This window comes from Eriocheir sinensis, chromosome 56 (assembly GCF_024679095.1).
Source record: "Eriocheir sinensis breed Jianghai 21 chromosome 56, ASM2467909v1, whole genome shotgun sequence".
Classification (NCBI taxonomy): Eukaryota; Metazoa; Arthropoda; class Malacostraca; order Decapoda; family Varunidae; genus Eriocheir; species Eriocheir sinensis.
The window spans coordinates 6,480,895-6,499,854 of record NC_066564.1 but is presented as its reverse complement, the minus strand read 5'-3'; the positions used below and the strand labels follow the sequence as shown (position 1 = coordinate 6,499,854).

Genomic DNA, 18,960 nt, shown 5'->3' with positions numbered 1-18,960 from the left:
GGACGGTGGCCGCCACGGCCGGCCCGACACGAGCTGTGACCTGCACTGGGCGGGGCACCCCCTTGACCATGGGGGTGCTCCAGTCGAGCAAAGAGCTGGCACATCTTTCATTTCATGTCATGGCACGTTGTAATCTATCCATATATTACTGTTTGTATTGTCTCTTTTCCATCTTATCAACGAATGGGTGCATGACGTGCTGGTAATGAGAATGAAACTATTATTATGGTTCTTCATTCAGAGAGATGATAAAAAAATTGGTTCCATGAAGTTTCTAGTGAAAGATATTCCCGTTAATAAATTATGATAATCATCACTTGGAGAATTAGGAATCTGCATCCTGTGGTAAATAATAATTGCTTGATATCAGAGACGCATGCTGGAAGCCAATGCTCAATTATAACTCGTTCTTGTATTTCTTATGTATTTTTCGGAACCATTTATAAGCTTTTATATTTATTGTTTTTTGTCTATTTATTGTTAACCTACTTTTATATATATATATATATATATATATATATATATATATATATATATATATATATATATATATATATATATATATATATATATATATATATATATATATATATATATATATATATATATATATATATTTATATATATATATATATATATATATATATATATATATATATATATATATATATATATATATATATATATATATATATTAATATATATATATATATATATATATATATATATATATATATATATATATATATATATATATATATATATTCATATTTTTTCCCCCGAGTTAGTTAAATTTGATTGTTTATTATGATAAAATGACAGACAGGAGGGACAGTAAAGTATTTACTGTCCTACAGGAACCATATGTTGCCTTCTGTCATTTCGTTTGGGTCCCTCACTGCCGATGATGGTAATTTTTTACTTTTTTCTGTTTACTTTCTCAAGTCTCACGTCTCAATGAAGGCTGAGTAGTATTAAAACCTTACGGCTGCTCTCATGGCCCGTTGTGGCAATGAAAGCTCATGCATCCTTCCGAGACACAGAGAAGCATCTTCATTAAAGCAATAATCGTCTTTACATTGTTGTGAAGTAACGGGACTTACTCATATGACAATTTTTCTTCTTCATTCAAAACTTATGTTATTAAAGAATCGATGATCTGAACTGTAGTGTGGGAGATGATTAAACACGTCGCATAGCTGAGCCTCTCACCGTACATATTATATGGGAGCGAGAAAGGGCTCATTCTAGAGACAGTCCTCGCAATACAGTTTATGATCTTCCGGCTGCACAAATCCGGGAATAAGCGCCCCCGTTATGTTGACGCGGTGCCGGGTAAAGGGGCTATTACACTGGGCAAATTTTTCGTGGATCTTCAGTCAAACCACGATTTCCGCTGGCGTGGTTCTCATTTGTTTCGTGTTATTGCTGCTGATGATGATAGTGAGCAATACCGTCGTCCTTCGGTGAAATCTACCGTAGCTTTGGAAGATCGTGGACGATTCAGAAAACCACGGAAATATGAGAACCACGCCAGCGGAAATCGTGGTTTGCCTGAAGATCCACGGAAAATTTGCCCCCTCGCCTCCGCCAGGATAACGTCGCTGTCTTTGTTACTAGGGTGTTGACGGCCTGGATGCGACTTTTTATAGCCCATGCATACAAAAGATGTTTCTGATCACGTTGCTCACCATTTGCTGTCGTCCAATTATCAAGGTTAACTAATGAATGAAGGTCACAAGCGATTAACAGCAACCATGGACTTAAACGATCATCTCATCACACGGCTCAGAACTATCCACGCGAGGAAAGTTTGCCACCCTTCCGCCAGCGCCGCAGCAGCACAACGACAGGACAAAGAATTGCACAATTTCCCTTTTTCCCTATTTCACTATTTTTCACTAAAATGTATTCAAGTTACCGGACTTTAAAAGGGAACTTCATATTGAAAACTACAATTATTCGTCTAGAAAAGATGTTGCAATGTACCTTATAAATAAGTATTGTATATACTATGTTAGTTATTGCTCTTTAACCTTTTTATTACTTTTAGTGCTCATTTTACTACTTTTATAACAACTACTACTACTACTTCTTCCCTCATCCCCCATCCCAACGACCGTTCTACATTATTCCCTCTGAACTTTTTTTTTTCCGCCATACACCGCCTCATCACCTCCTCCCCCTCCCCTGCTGTTTCCCCTCACCCTACTAATTCTTGCTCTCTCGCCAGAACTTCCTGAGGGACCTCCTGAAGGAAGCCAAGAAGGACCAAGATGTTTCTGAGGACAAGTTAATCGAGTACACGGACACCATGGTGAGTCTAGCCTGCCTGTGTCACGCTCCCACGTACCCTCGCTCACCGCATTCAACCTTCGTAAAAGCTAAGTCTATATACACCAAGTCAAGTCATACGCAGGTTTGTGGGAGGAGACACGGCCGAGGCGTGGTTTATGCGTGACACTGCTTGGAGCCAAACTAAAGAATGTAGAAACAGGGATTTAGAGAAAACGAGGAAAGGCGAACATTTAAATCAATCACCTCAACATGCCCTTCCTCACACCCCACACCGCCGTTTGTAGTCATTGAAATTACTGTCACGCAACAGCACAATAAAAAGACATATTTTTTCGTCAGTGGCTTGCCTGAACGCACTGTGAAAGAAGGCGAGAATCCACATCCAGAGTGCACATACGGCCCCAACTTTAGTCACCCCTGAACTGGCGGGTATTTTTTTTTTGGCTCCAAGTGACGTCATCCCGCTGCTCCGCCCCAAAACCGCCTCCTGCGCGTACCGGTCGCAGTTTTGAAGCAGTGACTTGACTTGGTATATATAGACTTAGCGTAAAAGTATATGCCTCTCGTTTCCCGCACGACTCCGTACCGAAAGAGGCCACAAAAAATATATATTCGCGTAATTTAAACTCTTTTTGGCTTTAGAATAGATAGTGAACCCAAGAGGAGGTAAGAATAACACTATTTTACATCGCAATTTTCCAAAGCAGCGTGATTTAAATTCACGTAAAATGAGAGGCAGCTACATATTCGTCACCCTCATAAAATAATCGTCTAAGTCATTTTTCGGCAATTTCCAGGTTTTTGCCTACATCAATTTTTCAACATGTGCCGGTCATTTTTGTATAGTTGCGTACGTCATTCAGGGTTTGAGTGTTCTAGAAGTGGCCCTTTCATTTTTGCCTAAATCTTAAGCCGAATGAAATGATGACAGTTCCTTTCTGATTTCCTGAGAAGTAGAATATAAATGACTTAGGCGGTTTGTTTACGAAGGTGACGATATATCTAATGCATCTAAAGTATATGTTCTTATGTTCTTATGTTCATCTTTAGCGCCTATGTCCTCATCACTTGAGCTCCTAGCAAGAACACTTTTGGGTGTCGAAAGTTGGCGTCCAGATCTTACTACATAACCTTCTCAAAGTAATGGAGCACTTTGAAAATCTGATGAAAGCCAAAGACTCCTTCCCTTGATTACGATCGATGAGAAGCTGCTCCTAAAGCCCAACCTGATTGTTCTGTGTGATACTGGACGCCAACACTTCACTTAATGACACACAGTTAACCAGCATCTTCACTCTTTCATCCCTCACGGTGGTAATCTCTGGAACGATCTTCCTTCAACTGTATTTCCTCCTGCCTACGACTTTAACTCATTCAAGAGGAACGTATCAGGACACCTCTTCTCACGTAATTGACTGCTCTTTCGGCCACCTCTTTGGATTCTTAACAGGAGCAGCGAGTAGCGGGCTTTTTTATTGTTTGCTTTTGCTGTGTGCTCTTGTGCTGTCTCCTTTGTTGTAAAAAAAAAAATGTTTTTCTTCACTGAGCTATGTCATATTTAAATCATCACCGAAATATCACCAAAGGAAACTTATGAGAATATTTGTTTTATTCATATTCACCAGGTTTACGCACGCCCAGATAATGATACCTTCACCTTACCACACACAGACACAGTTATACGCATCTTCAGTAAGTCCTATCCATAGCACCATTATCATTTCACAGATCGAGGAACTTGAGGAACCTTTTTTATGCCCCAGATTCCCAACCTCCCAGAAACTCATCCATATTGAGATTCCTTAACCCGTTCGCTGCGATTGGCACGGATTTGGCTTTCACTGGTAGCCTGGTAACATGTAGTCCCAGGGCTTTCTCTTCCTCTGTGATGGATAGCGGAGTGTTTCCCATGTGGTATTGGTGCAGGACTTTACATTTTTCTTCATTGAATTGTAGCAGCCACCTTTGGCTCCACTCCTGTAGCTTGGTGATGTCTTAAAATAATAATTATTGTAGGAAATCAGCATCCAAGGGGTTAACCTGAATGAATTTGTTTGTTTTCCCCATTCTGACAAGCTCTAAAATCCGCTCCTCTTTTATTTCAGCTTCAAGTCTTCGACCAAAATAAAGATGGGAAACTCCAACTCTCCGAAATGGCCAAGTAAGTGACTCTACGTTATGCCTATCGTGTCCAGGTACATCTTAATACCTGTGCAGATCCGGCGACGTGGAATAGTCATGTATCTCTGTTTTTTTTCTCGTACATGTGTAGTTTTATTCTGTCCGAAGGCTTTTCCTAGAGATATTGACAGTCAGTATATTTGTGTCAGCATACTGCATAAAGCTACTAGACTCCGGTTCTTCAAGACAGTCAGTAGTCTACCATGGTTAAGATGCATCTGTGGAGAGCCATGTTCTGTTTACATTTAGTAGTCCATCTTACGAGTGGTCAAGCTGTGTAGCCATCTGATATTCCTTCTCAAAGCACATCGAGCCTTTAAATCCTATATCAAGGTTAACAACGGTACATGGGCATTGTAGTCTAAATTAGTATTCCCCCATCAAAATGTAGACTTACTGAGGCCATTTTTTTTAAATAAACCTTTGCGAAAGCAGTTTTTTTTTCCATGATCTTTTTAATAAAACACATTATTACTGTCAATATTCTCCTCGGAAGGACAGAAATGTGTTAGCCTTTGCTCTAACTACACGTAATGCACTTACTGCATCCAGAGCTCTATAGGGTAAGTCTATCTCTCCCTCCCACCACAAGACAACGGACTATAAAATAAAAAAACGTCTGTTCCACCTCAGTTGACACCAAATCCGACGAGAAGCCCCTCCCTATCGACAATGTAGGAAGAGTATAGTCGCTCTGTTGCTGGTGACTGGTTACAGCTGACCCAATGGGTATTGGGCAAAACCTGTTGTAGAGCGGGCACTCAACAGAGCTTCCATACTTTACTAAAGTTTCTTCATATTTGATGTCAACTGAGGTGGAATAGAGTATAACTATTCGCCTTCTGGCGGGTCAGACACCACCGAGGATTGCTCCAGTCCTGGATAATGGCCCCTGACCCTTCTCGTCTCGGTCTGGAGATGCCGCCAGTGTCTTTCGGGTGTGGGAGCAGGATTTGTACGATCCTCATTCACTTCCAATATATTTTTATTTCACATCCTTCTTTCACAGGACAATCAGGTGCACATTCTCCTCCGGCAGTTTTTATCACTCGTCTCTTCCAGGAATTAACAGCTACGTTTCCATCCTTTCCCAAATGATTTATCACCCACAATTCTCTTAGGAATTAACATATAGATCTTCATAAGTTTGCCAGGTGATGCTGATCCTGACGTTTCAATATATTTTTTTTTTACGACAAAGAAGACAGCTCAAGGGCACAAAAAAGTAAACAATAATAAATAAAAAAAAGCCCGCTACTCGCTGCTCACAAAGAGAATCTAAAGAGGTGGCCGAAAGAGAGGTCAATTTCGGGAGGAGAGGTGTCCAGATACCCTTCTCTTGAAAGAGTTCAAGTCGTAGGCAGGAGGAAATACAGATGAAGGAAGATTGTTCCAGAGTTTACCAGCGTGAGGGATGAAAGAGTGAAGATGCTGGTTAACTCTTGTATAAGGGGTTTGGACAGTATAGGGATGAGCATGAATAGAAAGTCGCGTGCACCGGGGCCGCGGGAGGGGAGAGGCATGCAGTTAGCAAGTTCAGAAGAGCAGTCAGCATGAAAATATCGATAGAAGATGGAAAAAGAGGCAATATGGCGGCGGAAATTAAGAGGTAGAAGACTATCAGTAAGAGGAAGAGAGCTGATGAGACGAAGAGCCTTAGACTCCACTCTGCTCAAGAGAGCTGTGTGAGTGGAGCCCCCCCACACGTGAGAGGCATACTCCATACAAGGGTGGACAATGCCCCTGTATATAGATAGCAACTGTGCGGGGGAGAACTGGCGGAGACGATACAGAACGCCCAACCTCGAGGAAGCTGATTTAGTGAGAGAAGAGATGTGAAGTTTCCAGTTAAGATTTTGAGTTACGGATAGACCGAGGATGTTTAGTGTTGAAGATGGTGATAGCTGAGTGTTGTCGAAGAATAGGGGATAGGTGTTTGGAAGATTATGTCGAGTTGCTAGGTGGAGAAATTGGGTTTTTGAGGCATCAGCAGCGTATGAGTGGATAGGACAGTTTTTTTATGGAAAGAAGATCATTGATAAATAACAGGAAGAGAGTGGGTGATAGGACAGAGCCCTGTGGAACACCACTGTTGATAGGTTTATGAGAAGAACAGTGACCGTCTACCACAGCAGAGATAGAACGGCCGGAAAGGAAACTGCAGATAAAGGAACAGAGAGAAGGATAGAATCCGAAAGAGGGCAGTTTAGAAAGCAAAGACTTCCACTACTACTACTAAATAGAGTTGCACGATGCACCAATGAAAAATAGTAAATCTTTGGGTTGTGTCTCATTTGTTCATCTTATCTCAGCTATTTAAAGAGGAGCCATTGGAAATCTTGGGTTTGTACTGAGAGGCTTATGATAACGTTGCCCTTTCTTCTTGAGAGGAATCTATTTTTTCCCCATATGAATGTTTCGACCTTCCTTTGCTGCCTCTATTTGTGTGTTGAGACACATGTGTCTCATATCTATCTGTACAGCAAGTATATAAGCTATTAAGATTTTGTTTCATGGTCTTGTAATTTTATAGGTCATTTGTATATGTAGTAATTTAATTTGAGATTTAGGTTTCCACTAGTACTGCTCATATTTGAATTTCCCTTAAATTTACAACTTCCTCATTTCAGTCAAATTATTTAACAAGTATCAGCTGCACAATAATCAAAAGCTATATTTCTTTCAGTAACCTATATTGATTCTCGTATCACAACCATTTTCTTTTTCGACCATAGTGCTGTTTGAGGGTCACTGATGGAGTGTTTGCTGTGTCAGAGTTACTAAAGCTGATCTGTTTTCCAGATTGTTGCCGGTCAAAGAAAATTTCCTGTGCCGTTCGGTATTTAAGGTGAGCCAGGTAATACAAAAACAATTTTTCTTTCTAAGCCCGCATATGGCAACACTGCTACAGTCCTTGCCCCGTAACGCGTGCTAGTCCTGTGTTGGTGATCACTTTGTACTAGATCCTCCGTCCTTTATATTACTACTACTACTACTACTACTACTACTATACTACTGCTACTACTACTATTACTGTTACTCTGATTACTACTACTACTACTACTACTACTACTACTACTACTACTACTACCACTGCCACCATTTCGTGAAGCATGGTTCATGTGGAATGCCTGGATGGTCACTCATGTAAACATAATTCAGCGCGAATGCACCTCGACGATTATCAATTAGACTTTACGAATGACACGTTACAGTAGAAAATTAGATAGATGGATGGATAGAGATAATATTTCATTCATTTATATATATATATATATATATATATATATATATATATATATATATATATATATATATATATATATATATATATATCGTTAGTGTTGTGATCAGATCCACAGACTGGACACTGATCGTTAGAGGATGAGAGACATGTAATGGGATTTTGTTTGGTAAATTCCTTGTTGCTTCATCAGTCACCTGCAGCTCCTGAATGCCCCACTTGTCTGTCTGGTTTGCCGGGTCTGTCTGTTTTAATGACCCGATGCTCGATAGCTTTAAGGACCCCACGAGAGATGTGGAACGATTTTCAAACATTTTTTCATGACCCTAGTCTAAGGCATGCAGGTAGTTCTGATGTTCAGAGTAATTGGTATCTTAATAGTCCCTACTGCTATAAGCGATATCGTGTCACCCGGCCCTTTCGAGGATCTTAAAAAGGGTTCCTGAAATTTTAGGACTAAAACGCCGCTGAATACTGGAGAGAGAGAGAGAGAGAGAGAGAGAGAGAGAGAGAGAGAGAGAGAGAGAGAGAGAGAGAGAGAGAGAGAGAGAGAGAGAGAGAGAGAGAGAGAGAGAGAGAGAGAGAGAGAGAGAGAGAGAGAGAGAGAGAGAGAGAGAGAGAGAGAGAGAGAGAGAGAGAGAGAGAGAGAGAGACTCAGAAAGAAACTAACAGACAGACAGACAAACAAACAAACAAAGAAATATATAACCAGACATAGACATTCAGACAGAACTAGACAGACTATAATTATTATTATGTACTATGATGAGAGGTTCTCCGATACAGCAGCAAGTCAAGCAGAGACAAGGACACGCACAGACCGACCCAGTGACTTGTATCCACAGACCAAGCTTCCTGTGAGACAAAATGCACCATCTGGGCTATTATTGCCCACAAAATCCTTACTACACTGATTATAATAGTGGCGGATGTTATATTACAAACTGTGAGAGAGAGAGGAGGGCCTGTGTAGCAATATTAACAAGCAGTCAGACCCACTTGTCAAATAAGAAAAAGATCCGCAAATCACTGTAGTCCCAGGGTCGCGATCGTGCTTGGCGGCACAAATATGGCACCCTGGAGCCAATGTACAGTGCTGCCTATGTCGCTCCTCTATCTAAGGTGGTTTTAGTACCTTCGGCATCCCACGCACTGCACGTCACTGGCCACTACATGGATCCCGAAACCACCATGAGCGAGCAAATTCTTTATCTTACATGTACTTTAGCGCTAAGATCAGTAAAGCGGAGCTTGGGACGCAAGTCCACCTATAGAGTTTGTCTGTCCTGTCACCCGTGTGCTAATGCTCCCGAGAGGTAGATCCTAGACTACGAAGTGGTTATACAGTAGGTCAATAAATATTATATATATATATATATATATATATATATATATTTATATCTATATATATATATATATATATATATATATATATATATATATATATATATATATATATATATATATGAATAATGTTATTGGTATATAAGGATAACTGTCACCCATGTTTTTTGTATGCTTTTATAATTCACAGTAAAAATAAAAGTTAATATGACAGCACCACAGATATTCGTCCATCCAGTGTTGTCTGTGTCTTATGTGCCTCATTGCTCTCAGGGCGCGTCCAAGCTCACCAAGGAGGACATCGAGCGCGTCTTCGCACTGTACGACAGGGTGAGTCCCGGCCAGCACGCCGCCCACCCAGGAGCCTCGGGCCGCAACAGGACATACACAGTAGCACATGCCACAGCGGAATCTTGATTTAATAATCTTAAAGTGCTTTTTTTTTATTTTTCTGTAGTTTTATTGATGTATGCATACTAACTTTCATGTGCTCATTTTCATGTATATATGTATTTTATATATAAATAATACATGAGTTCCTGTGTGCGTGCGTGCAGCTTTTTGATAGGTGTCCCGTCCCTCGGGGCACATATCCTCTCTTTCTGTGATACTTTTTGAATCATATATTACTTTATCTTACATTTATACAGTTTCCGCCATTGTTTTACAGCTTTTCATTACCCTGAAGTATCTTTTTCACCTATCCCTGTTGCCTGTTCCCTCTCTCTGTAACCTTTCCTGTGGGTCAGTCAGCTTCTTGTTTCTGAATGCCTCTGCAGCAAGTCACATCTGTAAGCCATCCCTTGTTATCGGTATCGTTAGCTTGTTTTAACTTGAATTTTCTTTTAATGCTTTTTCACTTCTTTCAAGTAGATCAGTACTGCCTGTTGGTCTGTCCCAGTGCATTGTTTTCCTTGTCAACAAGCTTTCCTTCATTTCTTGTCTGTTACGGGTTCCACTCTCAATCTGTCATCCTCTATGTAGCCTCCTCCCTCTGCCTCCGCTCTTCCCCTGGGCGCCGCTCTCCGGCCCGCAACGCTAACGGTTTCATCTCCTTGGACAGGATAACAACGGCACCATCGAGAACGAGGAGTTGAATGGGTTCCTGAAAGACCTGTTGGAGCTGGTGAAGAAGGTAGGATACACAGTGGGTGTCCTTTTATTACATTTAATGGTGATCGATTGTTGTTGTTGTTGTTTTTGCTGTTATTGCCGCTGCTGCTGTTCCTCCTAAACTTCTAAATGTCTATAATTTTGTTTGTGTGTGTGTTTGTGTGTGTGTGTGTGTGTGTGTGTGTGTGTGTGTGTGTGTGTGTGTGTGTGTGTGTGATGACATGCAGGTGGTTGTTGGTGGCGGTGATAATGGTAGTAGTTTTTGTGGTGATTTACACAGATTTACATAGAAAATCAGACCACACAGACCCCATGGTCCAGACTAGGTGGTCTGTCCTAAACCTAAGTGATTTTACATTAATCAGAAGGCTCCAAAACGTTGCATTTCTACTCTAGTTGATATTAAGTTGAAGGAAGTGACGGTCGAGCTTTTTTTTAAAGGATTCAATCCTGTTACACTGGACCACTGAAGGTGGGAGCTTATTCCATTCTCGCACTACAACATTGGTGAAGAAAAATATGGTGCAGTCTGAATTTACTTGTCTACATCTGAGTTTTACGCCATTGTGAGTGAGGATATTGATGGTGGTGATACCGGTCATAATGGTGGTTGTGGAGGTGATGATGGTTGTGGTGGTGTGCTACCGTTGATATTGGTAATTGTAATCGAGGGGGCTATGACAGAGGTGTGGTGGTGATAGTGGTGGTGGTGGTGGTGGCTGTGGTGGTGGTGGTAGATGTGTCAGTGGTGACTGTTGAAAGGGTGTGGTTGTGTGGAGGTGGTGATGGTTGCTTTGACTGTAATATTTATGGTGGTGGTGGTGGTGTGGCCCTTAAAAAAATATCTAAGATGTTATAGCATATGTGTGTGTGTGTGTGTGTGTGTGTGTGTGTGTGTGTGTGTGTGTGTGTGTGTGTGTGTGTGTGTGTGTGTGTGTGTGTGATATATATATATATATATATATATATATATATATATATATATATATATATATATATATATATATATAGATATATATATATATATATATATATATGCACATATACATGCAAACACACTGATAAATATATGATTAAATTTTTAAATAAATATGTAAATACATAAACATTGAGCTGTCGCAAATATACTTTTTGTACTCATTTGATCCAGAACTCCAAAACGAGTTAATGATTGCTAAATGTTGTTAATTAAAGGAGAGCGATTTTAAGATACCAAGAGGGGCGTCCATCAACAGTAATCGACCGACAACTATGAAATACTGAATTTTCTCTTTCTATTTTCAAGTCAGGTTTTCATTTATTTGTTTACATTGAGATGATCTGAAACATGGTGATAAACATCTCTGTATTGGTATACATAACATATTACAAAATCATCAAAACCCGTTAAATAATAGTTACTCCTCGTTGAGAAGAGGTAGATCGCAAAGATTTTGTCAGGGGATGATACCAGGAGTCAAAAATACCTGAGTAATTCTCAATAATCTGGCCAGTGTTGATGATAATAACACAGCTGATGGCTTGCTTACCAGGTTGATGTACGGGAGAGATAGGCGCACAGCTGCTAATGAGCCTCCTTAGAGTAAGATTCTTGCAAGAAAGAGGCTCTGTACAAAACGGTACTCGTTGCACACATTCAAGTTATTTCACATAGTCAGTGAATTAAATTAAAACATTCAACACAAGGTCATGCAGAAGACTGTTGATGATGACGCAAATGCTACAAGCCAAACAACTGACTGATGGAGCGCAGGGTTAACTGACTTCTTCGCTTTCGCTCCTCAAACGCTTCGCGTTGAGTCTCTATATCGATGAAGCGGCGTAAACTTGAGAGCTAACGATAGGCAAAGGTTACTCTAATTTTTTTTTATGAACAAAGGATATTATAAAGCACTTTGTCAAATGGTCAAGCGTTAATTGAATCTGTAAACATTTTCAGCTTAAAACCATTTAATTTTCTCTATATATTTTCAGTCTTTATATTTTTCTTAATATATTTTGCTTCAGCTCTTGAAGTAGTATGTTGACCACTGAGAACTTAACAGCTGCCTATCTCACTTTCAGCATTTGTGTAGATATGTTGAGTAATTGCAGTTAATGATTCTGTAGTCACTTTCTCTTACAGTACATTAGTCATCTCTATTGAAATGTTCGTTTCTTCTTCATGTACAGCATTCCTTTTAACTTTATATTTAGTTATTTTTTCTTTTCCACAGTTGTTCACAAGTAAAGTAGTAAATTACCAACAGATATGAAAGAGCGAATTCATGGGTAACCTATCTGTAGAGCCTTTACATGAGTAGTCCGTCCCTATCTTTCATCTCTCCTGTAGCGTCGAAATCTCATTTTATTGATGTGTATTTAACGCCTCTAATACTTCAGAAGAAGCTTATCTCTAGACACTGAGGTGCTCTGTAGTGCGTTCCCCTCCTTCATCCCTATTGTAGCGTGGGGAATTTCGTTTTCCTTATTGTGTCTGACACTCCGAATGAGAAAAAAAAATTATCTCAAAAAACAAAAAATGAGAAAACTGAGACTTACCAAACGAAATACTGCGATAATGTTGCATATTTTAAGTGCTGACAGGAGAAACAGCTTTAAGGGATCCTGAAGTTGAGTGTTTCTTCAGGACTACGACGCGCTGGACCTGCAGGAGTTCCAGGACGCCATCATGCGGGGCTGCGACTTCAACAAGGACGGCAAGATCAACAAGAAGGAGCTCACCATGATCCTCCTGGCACTGGCCCGACACGGAACCGATGACGATGCGCAACCGTGAGCATCAACCCACCCTGTCCCACGATTGTCTTGTTCTCTGTGTTCATGTGTGCCCGCCTGTTTGTCTGTGTGTAACCTGTCTGTTTGTCAGCTTGTGGTTGTTTGCCTGTGTGTGTGTGTGTGTGTGTGTGTGTGTCTCTCTCTCTCTCTCTCTCTCTCTCTCTCTATATATATATATATATATATATATATATATATATATATATATATATATATATATATATATGTGTGTGTGTGTGTGTGTGTGTAATTGTCTCCTCAAAGATGTTCTTCAGTTACTTGATGTTCTTATGCTTATGTGAGATGATGTTCCCTTTATAATAAGTTGTTACTAAAATGTTAATTTCAATTTTTATCCTATTTTAGTAATGAATGGCTCAATTTTTTTTCAAACTCGTATATTCTGTTTGTAATTTGCCTCATTGTGCAGTTATTTCATATATTTTGCAACAAGCCTTTTCATTGCTTCAGTCATGTGTTTATTATTCATTTTTTTCCTACTGAGATGTAAGTACACACTCCCATTGGACCGTTTGACTTGTTTTAACACTTGCCTTCTCCTCAGTTTCTTCTAAAAAAAAGCTCCCTCACACTCCTTTGCACCGCTCAGAGGCATACATTGTAAGTTTCCGTGTGTGTGTGTGTGTGTGTGTGTGTGTGTGTGTGTGTATTTACCTAGTTGTATTTACCTAGTTGTAATTTTACAGGGCCTGGACTTACGCTCGTGTGGTGTGTGTGTGTGTGTGTGTGTGTGTGTGTGTGTGTGTGTGTGTGTGTGTGTGTATGCACATGCGTGAGTGTGTGTGTGTGTGTGTGTGTGTGTGTGTGTGTGTGTGTGTGTGTGTGTGTGTGTGTGTGTGTGTGTGTGTGTGTGTGTGTGTGTGTGTGTGTGTGTGTGTGTGTGTGTGTGTGTGTGTGTGTGTGTGTGTGTGTGTGTGTGTGTGTGTGTGTGTGTGTGTGTGTGTGTGTGTGTGTGTGTGTGTGTGTGTGTGTGTGTATGTGTGTGTGTGTGTGTGTGTGTGTGTGTGTGTGTGTGTGTGTGTGTGTGTGTGTGTGTGTGTGTGTGTGTGTGTGTGTGTGTGTGTGTGTGTGTGTGTGTGTGTGTGTGTGTGTGTGTGTGAGTGTATTTTTTTTTATGTGTGTGTATGTGTGTGTGGGCATTAACTGTAGCAGTTTACAAGTAGAATAGTGTTTCATCGTTCCTGAGGCAGACTCTTTCCTCCTAGTAGTTTCTGTGTTCACCTCCTCCAAGTTGGTATATTCCCTTTGACAATAGACTATTTCTCCCAAATGTTAGTGTTTTAGACCAAATAAGCATCAATTAGTTAGCCTTCGTAGGTTCACGCTTATCAAGGCCTCCATAGTTAGCTACTCTAGTGGTCCATCCCAGAGAGTGTGTCAAAACTTAGATCACCAGATGGCAACAGTTGACCTGACGAGTGCCATTATAGTTTTATATATATATATATATATATATATATATATATATATATATATATATATATATATATATATATATATATATATATATATATATATATATATATATATATATATATATATATATATATATATATATATATATATATATATATATATATATATATATATATATATATATATATATATATATATATATATATATATATATATTGACAGTTGCTGGACATGGTAAAATGCCACGCCCCAAACAGTTGTTTCCTGTTGCCATGCTTCATATTGCTTTGTTACGTTACTTTTCCAAATTCTGTTTAAATGTTATCTCCTTGCGTCTGAATGATTTTTTTTTCATAATATTTACGCGTTATATCTTTGTGCATGAAGTCACTGGGTAGAGCAAGACTAAATACTTTTCCTGTAACACTCAAGCGCAGATCAACACCCTGGAGTTTTTGGGGTTTTCATTCTCTGAAATGAAGTGGTCTACTTGTAATAAAATAACGTATGCCTTTGGCTTTGGGAAAGTCAAGAGAGAGCAGAAGATGGCTTTCTAAGAAACCTTATTTTCAGCCTTCATCCGTCATATTCAGCTATCCTACTGCCAACTCCTGAGCTACACAGGCATGTTTTAAACGCCTCTACTAGGACAGTCTTGATGGAATGTTAATCATATGTCCCGTAGCAATCAGTCTTGCAATTCCATGCCAATTCACTTTAAATGTAGCGATTGTTTTCTGGTCCTAATCATCATAATCATTTGTTTCTCTTTCTCTTCAGATGTTGACTTAAACTTTATTTTCACGTCAAAATCTCCAATCCACAACCTTTCATTTTTTTATTCCAATGTTCCATCGCTGCTTCTCTTAATACCGTGGAGATTTCATTTTCTTGAGTTTATCATTTATTTTCTTCACGCTCTTTTTTTTTTTGGGGGGGGGGTTGTTTTTATCCCCACTGGCCCTGGCAAGATGTATAAAAGGCAGTATGCGCAAGATGTAAAAATGGCAGTATGCGGGCGTAGTGAACCACGCCCGCATACTGACCACTCGGCCACCGCCTCCCCGCTCTGAAACCCATGAAAAGTTGATGTAGCCATGAAGAAAGGAGATAAATAAACTCTACACAACTTTCTGGGGACAGGATCAAACCCGATACCAAGAAGACACAGGGCCAGCAGTTTATACTTCAACCTAAAGAGGTACTCCCTGGATAAAAAATAAAAATCAAAAAATCAAAAAAATCGAGGGGACCTTTTCCGCGTTTTATTTATTTATTTTTTTTTATTTTTATTAGTTCATTATAAGACTTAAGGCCTATTTTACATCAACTTGTCTGTGTTTTGATGCTTGCATAAGCTCAGTCTTTTTCACGGAGAAGTTTAATTGAACACCTGGGCACCTCAGGGGTGATCAACGGAGCCTGTAAAGGAGAGATGTTTTTATTTTATTTTATTAGTTTACCCCATACAAAACATTACTTATTTAAAAATAAAGAAATTTGGAACTACCACAAATAATCTTCTGATTCGAACTTAATCTCTTCTCAACTCAGAAAGTGCAGAAGTCACTATTTTACTTGTGTACTATTTTAGCGTGTAATACTGAGGCCATTTCGCGACTGTTTTGTCCATTATAGTATCTTCCTTTTTTTGAGTGACTACCTCCCTAACACCTAAACACCTTCCACTACTCCCATACTGACGTCTCTCTCCCTCACAGTGGTGCAGGAGGAATGGCGGGCGCCAACCCCCTGGCCGAGATCGCCTCCATTGGCATGAAGGCCCTCAAGCTGCAGAAACTACGCGTCCGCCACTTTGTAACCCGCACCCTTGGCACCAACAGCACTACCACCAGTTAGTTCCCTGAAGGCCTGCATTAAGTCACCGAGGGATAAGAAGGCGTATTGTATGCTGTAGTGGTATTGTAGATGGTGGAGGGTCTTGAGACGAAGGGGACAGCATTGATAGGATAACTCTAGTATTTTCGCGTGGTTGTCAGGTTGTTTGGGAGATGGCAAGAGTGCTCATGGAAGGGTTGCGGCGCCAACTATAGGGAAGGGTTTTTGCTCACCGCGTAGCGTCTCGTTGTAGCGTGAATAGCATGTTTCGAGATTCTACTTTGGTCGTATGTTAGTGTTTAAGGTTTGCTGGAGGGTAAGAGAGTGCTCGAGAAGGAATCAGAAAGTGCACACGGTATAGGTGCAGAAAAGTGCGTCCCATAACGACAACTTATTTTCACCCTTCTCCATCTGGGCTGTTTTACCCTTGGTTCATTTGTGTTGCCGCAGTGGCTTAGCCCTCGCGGCTGGCATGGTCCAGCTCTTTTTCTTTATGTACTGAGCATGTCTGGTAACGAGCATGATGAAGACCTCTCCCTTAGCTCGGAGACGTCCATCTGTCTTCGTCTCCCAGGACTAAATTAATTTAGCTTCACAGCCGCTGGTACTATCCATTCTTCCTGTCGCTCTCTTACTCACTATTTGAATCACTTAAGATTACCTGCCTTGAGGGGAAGTTCTGTAAATTTTCAGGGATATTCAGTTTGTTTGCCCATTGTTTATATTTTTGTATGTGTATTGATTTATGAATATGTCTTCATTATTGTTTATTATTATCTATCATCATCAGTGTGTGTGTGTGTGTGTGTGTGTGTGTGTGTGGTGCGCACATACGTGCGTACGTGCGTGCATGCGTTCCTGGTAAAGGTTGCCGCCTACTGCTGTCTGCGGGTCAGGCTTGGTTCACGAGATAGCACTGGACCCTTTGCCTTGGTGTTGTCAAGCCTGAACATACACTTAGTGAAAACCTTGCATAGTCATTGTCATATACATTTCATCAGTGTAATATTCACAAAGTCAGCATCTGAGGCAATAGATCTCGCTGAGCCAACCCCTGCGAGCCAACCCGCAAGCAGCGCCTCTTGTTTGCTCGTTGGCCCGCCGTGACCCGGGGCTAGCGGCCTTGGGACAAGTAGACTTAGTATTTTCATTATTACCTTCAAAACTAATTTGCATCAGTTCTCTACAAGAGTAAAATTTATGGAACCTTATTGAATCAATGAACGACAGCGTATGTTTATTTCACAAAATGTACCTTTTTTTTATTAATAAAGCAAATTGTGGTATGCAGCAAGTGAAAGGCAGTCAGTGAAGCAAATAAGCTGCAATGTTTTGAAGAAATTAAGTCATAAAGCTTGTGTATCTTCTCTTTACTTCCTTTCTTTACTCTCTTAGTGGAGACGCGGGACAGCCCAGGAGGCAGGCCACACCCTTATCCTCAACCTGCAAATACAGTTTTGCACAATCTTTCTAATCATCTTTCCAACTTTTGAAGTGGTCTTCTTGATCCATATCCTACTGCAAATATCTTTATACAACATATGTTGAAATGTAATAAAATGCTGATTTTCCGAAAGCCCATCAGCAGTGAAAGTGGTAATAGCTGTTGTTAATCCTGCCGGAAGGTGTAACACACGCGGGAGTAGACTGTTTTCTGGTGTAGCGGGGGCCAGGAGCAGTGCGACGGGCGGTGGAGCCTTGGCGTATGCAAGGCCTCGCCGTAGTTTAGCAAGTCATCAAAATCATTAGGTGGGAGAGTGGTAACCTTCACTCTGCGTCGTGCTGCTCCGTGCCCTTCTCCGCGTCGCGTTGCCCCTTCCAGGCCATATAATATATAAATAGGTGTTAAAACGTTATATTAAAGTCTCTTAGGCATAATTCAATACAAGGAAGTTGATGTAAATTACGTATACTTAAAATCTTTTGAACCGTAATGATAACTGATCACTGCCAGGCAGCGGGTGGGCGGCAGGCAGCCCGTCACCCCCGGAGCCTCGCCGCCCACGCGCGCCGGCGGCCCCGTGCATGAAGTACTTGATCATGTCCAAATAATCGAGAAAAGAAAATAGTGTTCCTTTCAGCAAGTGGTGATATAAGATTATACTTTCTTGTTACTTATGTCTGTGTTGTTCTAAAAAGTGGTGTGACAAAAACAGAAATAAAATAAGTATATTGTCCTGCGCTGACGCGGTGGTGCCAGAGGCAAGAAAGGGATGTTGCTTGTAAGAAAAAAAAGGTCTGCTTGGCTTGAGGTAAATGAAGAAAACTGTTGAATATCTTAATGTCATATAAATGTATCATCATATGAATCACATCGTCGCTTCCTAATCTGGCACCACCAGTAAGATCTGGCAACACTGAAAACCTTTGTGCGTCCCTGAGCTAAATCGTGTCAAGCAGTGAGCGTCCTGGTCAGCCATCTCCTAAGGCCTCGAGCACAAACTGAACAATGGTTGTCGGGTCTTTGACTTGTATTCGTTTCACTTCATTAATGTACTACCAGTTTTCAATAACAAATAAAATTCTTCTGTTAATAACTTTGTTTCCTTTAGATACCACTAAACATTGCAAAAAAGAAAGTCTTGAGAGCTAATGTTTCCTTTGTATCACCTTCAACTTCACTAAAGGAATCTTTTTTTTCTTTTTCATGCAAAGCAATTAACCCGTGCTTAGCAACCCATTTCCCGGTCTGTAAGCTTTTGGCGTTCTGTTAATGCCAAAGTAAT

At 40.4% G+C, this 18,960-nt stretch overlaps 1 protein-coding gene across 1 annotated transcript in view; it reads left to right on the top strand.

Moving 5' to 3' along the window:
* Window positions 1–18,771, top strand: part of LOC126984216 (calbindin-32-like) — a 29,174-nt gene extending 10,403 nt beyond the window's left edge. Inside the window, exons 5-11 of the mRNA XM_050837747.1 lie at window positions 2,234–2,317; window positions 4,404–4,459; window positions 7,282–7,327; window positions 9,341–9,397; window positions 10,131–10,202; window positions 12,810–12,955; window positions 16,117–18,771. Coding sequence (XP_050693704.1) covers window positions 2,234–2,317; window positions 4,404–4,459; window positions 7,282–7,327; window positions 9,341–9,397; window positions 10,131–10,202; window positions 12,810–12,955; window positions 16,117–16,255 — 600 coding nt within the window. The 3' untranslated portion in view covers window positions 16,256–18,771. The remainder of the gene's footprint in view (window positions 1–2,233; window positions 2,318–4,403; window positions 4,460–7,281; window positions 7,328–9,340; window positions 9,398–10,130; window positions 10,203–12,809; window positions 12,956–16,116) is intronic.
* Window positions 18,772–18,960: the final 189 nt, after the last annotated feature.